The sequence below is a fragment of the Hemitrygon akajei genome, chromosome 25 (genome assembly GCF_048418815.1).
Source record: "Hemitrygon akajei chromosome 25, sHemAka1.3, whole genome shotgun sequence".
Classification (NCBI taxonomy): domain Eukaryota; kingdom Metazoa; phylum Chordata; class Chondrichthyes; order Myliobatiformes; family Dasyatidae; genus Hemitrygon; species Hemitrygon akajei.
In genome coordinates, this window is record NC_133148.1 from 26478714 (window position 1) to 26488344 (window position 9631).

The following is a 9631-nucleotide window of genomic DNA, read 5'->3' on the forward strand; positions in this document are numbered from 1 at the left end:
CCCCTTTCGTCAAACCGGCCGAGCCGAGAGGGGGCGGGTCTTCATGCTCCTGTCAATCTGCGACGTCGGATCCTTCAATCACCGACGGGAGGCGGATTAGTCCTCCCTTCCGATTGGTCAGGAGCTAGTGGCGTCACAGACCCCTGGGTTCACGTGGGGTAGGCGGTGCGGCGGATGTGCAGGAGGCTCCGCGCGGTGCCCGGATGCCCAGGTCTGTGGCTCCCCCACCCCCCATCCCCGCTTTGTTCTCCCTCCTCCCGCCTCCTGACGTCACTCGCTACCCCCCCCTCCCTCACCGCCGCCCCCGTCTCTGAATCCGCTCTCCCGGTTTCCCTGTCGGTAGTGGGGGGGGGAGGGGGAGCGGACGGCCATCCAGGGGAGCCCGACGCGCATGCGCCCGGGGGACGGCCACCGAAGCTGCGGCGCGTGCGTGGGCGGCGGTGGGGAGGGGGCAGCGGCGCCTGCGCGGGGGTCCGGGCTTGCGGTGCGCGCACGCTCGTTCTCATCAGCGGCTGATAGAGCGGTTTCTGCCAGGGGTCACCAGCTCCAGCATCCGCTTCCGGTTTATCCTCCAGGCCCCCGTTGCTGAATTGTGCTGCGCTGCTGTTGGCCTTTTAGGGAGGGAAGTTTGTAGCCGTTGCAAGTCCCCTGTACACAGAGGAGGCTGTTCATCCCATCCACCATGGCTTGTGTCCAAGAACATTCCGGCCGTTCCCTGCTCATGCTTCAGGCAATTCCTTTGCCAGGTTTTGCTGTGTCCAAAGTTCCAAGGGTGACTGATATTCTAGTTGAAGGCTCCTGTGCTCTTGAACAAATTTCACAACATGCGTCAGTGATAATAAATTTGAGTCTCTACTGTTTTCCGTTCTCACCTCATTTTGTTTATGGTTGACTTTGCCACTTCCACCTATCACCTCCCAGCTTCTTACACCATTTGCACTCACCCCTGCCATCTCCTGCATTCCCTTGTCACCCAATAGCTCTTCCTCCAGCCCGTCCCTCTCCGCGGAGCCATCAACCCACTCTCACCTCTTCTATGCACCTTTTTGCAGGGTTTAGGAGCGCGTACGGGCAAGACGCTGCAGAGGACATCTGACAGGGTGACTGGATTCACGGGGACCTGAGTGTCGTTCGTCATGGAAGGAGATCCCAGTGTGGAGGAGACCCACATCTGCTCGGTGTGCGGGCTCAGCTTCAATGGACTGGCGGAGGTGGAGAGCCACATGACTGTGCACACTAAGGAGAAGCGTTACGAGTGCGACGTGTGCGGTAAAGCCTGGCTCTACCCGTGCTTGCTGGAGACCCACCGCCGGGTACACACCGGCGAGCGGCCCTTCACCTGCTCCGAGTGCGGCAAGGGCTTCACCCGCTACGACAGCCTCCTGAGGCACTACCGGGTGCACTCCGGTGAGAGGCCATTCAATTGCACCGACTGTGGGAAGGGCTTCAAAACGGCCCAGGACCTGAAGATACACCGGAGGGTGCACACCGGGGAGAGGCCGTTCACCTGCAACGTCTGCGGGAAGTCCTTTGCGCAGTCCTCTGGCCTGCTGCGGCACCAGCGGGTCCACTCCGGCGAGCGGCCCTTCCAGTGCTCCGACTGCGGCAAGTGCTTCAAGACGTCCCCGGACCTGAAGGTGCACTGGCGGCTGCACACCGGCGAGCGGCCCTTCATCTGTATGGACTGCGGCAAGGGCTTCACCCGCTCCAACAGCCTGCTGGAGCACCAGCGCATCCACACCGGCGAGCGCCCCTTCACCTGCTTCCAGTGCGGCAAGGGCTTCACCCACTCCTCCAAGCTGCTCAGCCACCAGCGGGTCCACAGCGGCGACCGGCCCTTCGGCTGCCCCGTGTGCGGCGAGCGGTTCAACCTGGCCTCTCACGCCCTGGCCCACCAGAGGATCCACACCGACGAGCGGCCCTACGACTGCCCCTTCTGCGACGAGAGCTTCAAGACCACCCAGGACCTGAAGGAGCACCGTCGCACCCACACCGGCGAGCGGCTCTACAAGTGCTCCCACTGCGGCAAGAAGTTCAAGACCCCCCGGGGCCTGAAGGAGCACCAGCGGGTCCACACCGGCGAGCGGCCCTTCGTCTGCTCCGAGTGCGGCAAGGGCTTCACCCGCATGTCCAGCCTGTGGCAGCACCGTCGCATCCACAGCGGCGAGCGGCCCCTTCCCCTGCGCCGTCTGCGGCAAGGGCTTCACCCGGCTAGACCACCTGCTGGAGCACCGCAGGGTCCACACCGGCGAGAAGCCCTTCACCTGCCCCATCTGCGAGAAGTCCTTCGCCCGCTCCTCCAGCCTGCTGGCCCACCGCACCGTCCACACCGGCGAGAAGCCCTTCACCTGCCTGGTCTGCGGCGAGCGCTTCGCCCGCTCCTCCAGCCTGTTGGCCCACCGGCGCGTCCACACCGACGAGAAGCCCTTCAAGTGCTCCGTCTGCCGGAGCGGCTTCAAGACGTCCCGGGACCTGAAGGAGCACCGTCGCACCCACACCGGCGAGCGGCCCTTCACCTGCCCCGAGTGCGGCAAGGGCTTCGTCCAGTCGTCCCACCTGATGGAGCACAGGAGGATCCACACCGGCGAGCGCCCCTTCACCTGCCCCGTCTGCGGCAAGGGCTTCACCCAGTCCTGCAACCTCCTGCAGCACCAGCGGGTCCACACTGGCGAGCGGCCCTTCGTCTGCCCCATCTGCGGCAAGGGCTTCACCCACTCCTCTAGCCTCCTGCTCCACCAGCGCATCCACACCGGGGAGAAGCCCTTCACCTGCTCCGTCTGCGGCAAGGGCTTCAACCGCTCCTACACCCTGCTGGCCCACCGCACTGTCCACACCGGCGAGCGGCCCTTCACCTGCCCCGAGTGCGGCAAGGGCTTCGCCCGCTCGGCCACCCTACTGGAACACCAGGCCATTCACCGGAGGGAGCGGCCCTTCTCCTGCCCCGACTGCGGCAAGGGCTTCGCCCGCTCGGCCAGCCTGCTGGCCCACCGCGCCGCGCACGGCAGCGAGAGCCCCTACGCCTGCTCCGAGTGCGGGCAGGGCTTCACCCGCTCCTCCAGCCTCCTGGAGCACCAGGCCGTGCACGCCAAGGAGAAGCGCTTCACCTGCTCCGAGTGCGGGAAGGGCTTCACCCGCTCGGCCAGCCTCCTGGAGCACCAGGCCATCCACACCGGGGAGAAGCCCTTCACCTGCTCCGAGTGCGGGAAGGGCTTCACCCGCTCGGCCAGCCTCCTGCAGCACCAGGCCTTCCACACTGGGGAGAGGCCCTTCACCTGCTCCGACTGTGGGAAGGGATACTCCCTGTCCTCCAGCCTGCTGAGGCACCAGCGTACCCACCTGGAGGTCAGCCCCCCCTCCGAGAACGGTCAGCCGGCTGGTCCTTCCCCCTCCTGCGAGGGTGGTGGATCCGAGCCAGGGAGGAGTCCCTCGCCTGCCCAGAGCGAGGCGCTGGACACTCCCGCTCAGGCGGCGGATTCCCACAGCCCTTCGTCCCCGGCACCCGTTCCCACAGAGGGCAGCGCGTCCCGCTGAGGGAGAGCGGGGTGAAGGCTGCCCAACCAATGCCCGTACACCAGGCTAGTACAGGCTCGATGGGATGAAGGGCCTGCGTTGTGTAACCCGTGACCCCAGGTTGTTGATTGTTATCAGACTGAGGGAAGTGGAGGGGTCCAAACCATCCTGCTCCAAGCAAAGAAAGAGGCCCTTCAGCCCATCACTTCAGTGGTGACTGTCCAGTCTCCATCTTCTCTAATCCCAATACCAGCACTGGGTCCAAAAACGTCTCCACTGGTCCTGATATTTCTACAACATCGTGGGAATCTTAACACCCACCGCCCCTCAGGAGGTACAGTTGTGGGTCCAACCCCCCCCCCCCCCTCCGATCCCTCCACCCCCTCACCTCCGGAATTGCCAAGGAGAAATGGTTCTCACTGTCACTTTGGACCTTGATCCTCATTACTTTGTTCCATAGCATCATCCCCCCTTAGCCCAGTCTCTCCTTGTAACTGAGCCAGGCCATCTCCTCTGTACCCTCTCCAGTACAGTCACACAGCTGCCCTAGAGCGCTGACAGAGTCCGTGTCATGAAGGTCCACTACAATTTCCATGTTCTTACATTGCATGTCCCAAGTAATGAACACAAGCATCTTGTACACCCTGTCCACTTCAGCTGCCACCTTGGGGTCCCTGCACTTGTACACTGAGGTCCCTCGACACTCCCCACCATTCACATTGTGTATCCTACCCTCGTACGCCGAGGTCCCTCTGTCCCTCGACACTCCCCACCATTCACAGTGTGTGTCCTACCCTCTGTCCCTCGACACTCCCCAACATTCACAGTGTGTGTCCTACCCTCATACGCTGAGGTCCCTCTGTCCCTTGACACTCCCCACCATTCACTATGTGTGTCCTACCCTTGTACACCAAGGTCCCCCGTCTCTCGACACTCTCCACTGTTCACAATGTATGTCCTACCCTTGTAGACCGAGGTCCATCCCTCTGTTCATCAATAACTGTACCTTTTCTTGTAATGTCCTACCACCCCAGTTAGCCCAACTAGACACCTAGCAAGATCAACATCCTGTCCTGCCGTTCTGCCTGGTTTACAAACAAAGCAATATCTTTCTGTAGCCTCTACCTGCACCGCTAAACATTAACAATACTCCTGATTTTGTGCCATTTTCAAACCACCTACATTCACATCAGAATCATTCATGACTTAAAAAACAAGAGTCCCAGCACCCATCCCGTGGTACACCGTGGGGTCCCAGCACCCATCCCGTGGGACACCGTGGGTCCCAGCACCCATCCCGTGGTACACCGTGGGGTCCCAGCACCCATCCCATGGGTCCCAGCACCCATCCTGTGGTGCACCGTGGGGTCCCGGCACCCATCCCGTGGTACACCGTGGGTCCCGGCACCCATCCTGTGGTACACCGTGGGGTCCCAGCACCCATCCGGTGGTACACCGTGGGTCCCAGCACCCATCCGGTGGTACACCGTGGGGTCCCGGCACCCAGCCCGTGGTACACCGTGGGGTCCCGGCACCCATCCCGTGGTACACCGTGGGGTCCCGGCACCCATCCGGTGGTACACCGTGGGGTCCCGGCACCCATCCGGTGGTACACCGTGGGGTCCCAGCACCCATCCCGTGGTACACCGTGGGGTCCCGGCACCCATCCCGTGGTACACCGTGGGGTCCCGGCACCCATCCTGTGGTACATCGTGGGGTCCCAGCACCCATCCGGTGGTACACCGTGGGGTCCCGGCACCCATCCGGTGGTACACCGTGGGGTCCCAGCACCCATCCCGTGGTACACCGTGGGGTCCCAGCACCCATCCCGTGGTACACCATGGGTCCCAGCACCCATCCCGTGGTACACCGTGGGTCCCAGCACCCATCCTGTGGTACACCATAGGTTCCGGCTCCTGAGTCCCATCTACACCCTCTCCATCCTTCTTAAATCCGAGTCCCTCATGATGCACTGAAACGCCCTCAGCTCACTCCCCCAGCCCAGCTTCAGGGAAAACAGTCCTGACCTATCCAGTGTAATGCAAGCCTTCGCGTTTGGATCTCCCGTTCCCTGGAACATTGAGTTGCCCCTCTTTCAGCTGCCTCCCCACGATTACAACAATGCTGAAAGTGCATCTGTCTTTCTCATCTGGCTCCATGTGTTCCGACACACTCCAGCTTGTCAAGTCTGTAGCTCAAGGGTTTCCCTTCTCTGCTTGGCCAGTCCTCATCCCTCCATCCAGTCCTCATAGAAAACGGAAAAGTACAGGACCTTCAGTTCTGTGCTGAACATGGTGCCAAATTAAACTGAATATCATCTGCCTGCGTATCATCCATCTCCTTCCATCGCTCACGTGTCAATAATTACTTATTAAATCCACCTCCCCTTCTGGAGCAAGGTCGTCATCAGCAGCTTGAGAGAGTCCTCTGTCCTGCGCCAGTCCTTCAGGTTGTCCCCAGCTGTAGCCCGTCTTTATGGTGTATCCTTCCTCTCCCAGGAATGAGGTCTTTGGAGTGTCAGCGGATGTTTCTGTAGCTCTGGGTCTTTATGGGATTTGCCCCCAATGCCCGACCCTCCACCTTCCGCCGCTGGGCGTGGGACCGTCCGTGACAAAGTTCCACATGTCAATGTATCGATCTAAAAGCCCCTTAAATGGCAACATGGTATCTGCTTCCACCTCTGGCAACCCGTTCCAAACACCCAGCACTCTGTAAAGAAATGTGCTTTGGAAATCCTCTTCCAAATTTTCCCCTCTCACCTTAAAACTTTCTGTTTCAATATTTCACATTTACACCCCGATGGGGAAAGGCTGTCCATCCAATCTCTGCCTCTCATAATTTTATAAACCCCTTTCAGGTCTCCGCTCAGCTGACGCCACTCCTGAGAAAAGGTTCAAAGTGCATTTATTATCAAAGTATGTATGTTATGTACAGCCTTGAGATCTGTCTCCTTCCTGCAGCCACAAAGCAGAGAAACCCATTAGAGAAAGAAGACCCAATACGCAGAAAGGAATTTAAAACTCGTGCAAACATTCAGAACTGAACTTCACAAAGTGAGTCCGTGGCCACAAAACCAGTCATCACTGCAGCCAGTCCAGGGGCCCATTAAGTTGCAGGCCTCAGCCTCACAACCCAAGTTTGTCCAAGATTGGATGTGGAGAGGATGTTTCCTACAGTGGGGGGAGTCGGACCAGAGGGCACAGATAGAGTGGATGTGGAGAGGATGTTTCCTACAGTGGGGGAGTCGGACCAGAGGGCACAGATAGAGTGGATGTGGAGAGGATGTTTCCTACAGTGGGGGAGTCGGACCAGAGGGCACAGATAGAGTGGATGTGGAGAGGATGTTTCCTACAGTGGGGGAGTCTGGGACCAGAGGGCACAGATAGGATGTTTCCTACAGTGGGGGAGTCTCGGACCAGAGGCCACAGATAGAGTGGATGTGGAGAGGATGTTTCCTACAGTGGGGAAGTCTCGGACCAGAGGGCACAGGTAGAGTGGATGTGGAGAGGATGTTTCCCACAGTGGGGGAGTCTCGGACCAGAGGGCACAGGTAGAGTGGATGTGGAGAGGATGTTTCCCACAGTGGGGGAGTCTGGGACCAGAGGGCACAGATAGAGTGGATGTGGAGAGGATGTTTCCCATAGTGGGGGAGTCTCGGACCAGAGGGCACAGATAGAGTGGATGTGGAGAGGATGTTTCCCATAATGGGGGAGTCTCGGACCAGAGGGCACAGATAGAGTGGATGTGGAGAGGATGTTTCCCACAGTGGGGGAGTCTGGGACCAGAGGACACAGATAGAGTGGATGTGGAGAGGATGTTTCCTACAGTGGGGGAGTCTGGGACCGGAGGACACAGATAGAGTGGACGTGGAGAGGATGTTTCCTACAGTGGGGGAGTCCAGGACCAGAGGACACAGCCTCAGAATAGAGAGAGACATCCACTGCGAGCCGAGATGGGAAAGAATTTCTTTAGCCAAAGGGTGGTGAATCTGTGGAATTCATTGCCATGAATTCTGTAGAGGCAAAGTCTTTGAGTATATTTAAAGCAGAGGTTTAGATAGGTTCCTGATTAGTCAGTGCGTCAAAGGTTACAGGGAGAAGGCAGGAGAGGGATAATAGATCAGCCATGATGGATCAGTGGAGCAGATGCATTGGGCCAAATGGCCTAACTCTGCTCCTATGTCTTAAGATTCTGTGCTCTCTCCTCATAGCATATGCTCTCTGGTCCAGGCAGCATCCTGGTGAATTCCTTCGGCCCTCTCCAAAACCTCCAGGACCTTCCTGTAATGGGGCGACCAGAACTGAACACAGTGTTCCAAGTCCACTGCGGCCAAGGTTTATCCCAGCTGCAATGGGATGGCCCGATTCTTGTCTGCAGCGCCCGAACAAATGAAGGCAAGTATGCCATATAACTTCTTCACCTGTCCACTAGAGAGAGCTGTGTACTTGCAAGACCTATCTATACGTCAGTGCTCCTAGCATTAACTGTGTGTCTTCCCCTTTACATTTGACCTCCCAAATCGTAATACCTTGTACTGGCCCAGATTAATCTTCATCTGCCACTTCCCCACCCATTGTTCTGTATTGTAGGAAAAGCTCAGCAGGTCAGGCAGCATCTATGGAAAGGAATAAGCAGTCAACATTTTGGGCGGAGGCCCTCTTCAGGACGAAGGGCCTCAGCCCAAAACATGAGTCCTGATGAAGAGTCTTTGTCTGCAACATCGACCATTTTTTTTTCATTTCCATGGACGCTGCTTAGCCTGCCCTTTCACTCCAGCGTTTTGCATATGTTCTCTTGTGTTTATGCTCTGTAGCCTGCCCGTTTCCTTACAAGTGCTCCTGTCCTCCCGCCTTGAATCAGATTAAACCCTCCTCCGCCCACTCGAGGATACTGGGGTCCATTCAGGTTCGAGCTTAAGGTGGCCACCCTCCCCAGAAACGGCGCCGGTGACCCAGAAGTCGAAGGGTCTCTCGCCGGCGTTTTAACCCAACCTCTGCTTATTGGGTAGCACGCGGCAGCAGGAATTGTCGGCTTTCCACGCTGGACACCACGTTTGTGTCACAGGACCTCGCTCAGCCATGGCAGGTTTCCAACGACATCCCCCCCCCCCCACCCCCGAAGGTGAAACGGCAGCCAATTGAAAACAAGGACTTACACAACTTTTCATCGATGCAGAATTGTATTCCATTTAAATAAATGTCTTTCTCCCCCCCCCCCCACAGTAGATATGCCCCATGTAATCAGTGTTATCCAATTATAAGCTAACCTACATAAAGAAAGTACTGACCAAATGGTGTCTCTGAGGGTTTTATTCCACAGGGAGATTCCTGGCACTGGAAAATCCTACGTGAGTGTTTGGTTTGGGGAGCGGGAGGGGTTAGAAGTGGACTGCTCCTGAATTCTTCCTTTATTTGCCCCATACACTCCTTTTCACTGGGGACTGGAGAGGGGCGTTCAGTCCGTCTGGCGAGGCAGGCTGCACTGCTGGAGTGGGAACAAGGCTGGCCTCAAACTGGACAGTGCACCAGCACCCGATGGGAGCGGTCGTTCATCATCCCAGCGACAGGAGATCGAGGCCTGCGGTGGTGGAGGAGTCCGATTCGATGCTCGGCCAGCACGTGACGGGAGAGCCATTGAAACTCCCAAGGGTTACAGCTCACGGTGGGTGAAGGTCAGCACACACTGATTGGTCGGACTGCCGCTGTGTCACAAATAAGGCGTTTGAAACCTAACGGCAGGAGCTGGGGTGGGGAGGGGCCTGGGTTCTGATCGATCAGCTTATCCACCTGCAAGTGGGTGGGGGAAATCACCAGACTCTGATTTTGCCGGGGGTGGGGGGGGGACCGGACACATGACAGGATTGGGAGACGATGCACAGCGGTCGAATGGCACGTGGTAATGGGTCAGTATTGGTCCGTTAAATCCCAACCCAAACGGGCTTGGAGGGAGGGGAATACTCAAGGGGCCAGCCAGCATCTGTGGAGATGAGTTGTGGTGGGTGGGCTAGTCTCGATGGAATTGGCTGAAGGGGACGGTGGGGGTGGGCAGTTAATTAGAGGTCAATGTTGACAAGAGAGCAGTGGGAGCCAAGCCAAGGTCAAGGCCAGTGGCTTGCTTACAG

The 9631-nt window shown here is 58.2% G+C and overlaps 1 protein-coding gene across 1 annotated transcript in view; it reads left to right on the forward strand.

Annotated features, from left to right (window-relative positions):
- The window catches only part of LOC140716260 (uncharacterized), a 29706-nt gene extending 20915 nt beyond the window's left edge, over window positions 1-8791 (forward strand). Inside the window, 3 exon segments of the mRNA XM_073028869.1 lie at window positions 619-730; window positions 1126-2171; window positions 2173-8791. Coding sequence (XP_072884970.1) covers window positions 619-730; window positions 1126-2171; window positions 2173-3531 — 2517 coding nt within the window. The 3' untranslated portion in view covers window positions 3532-8791.
- The last annotated feature ends 840 nt before the right edge of the window (window positions 8792-9631 follow it).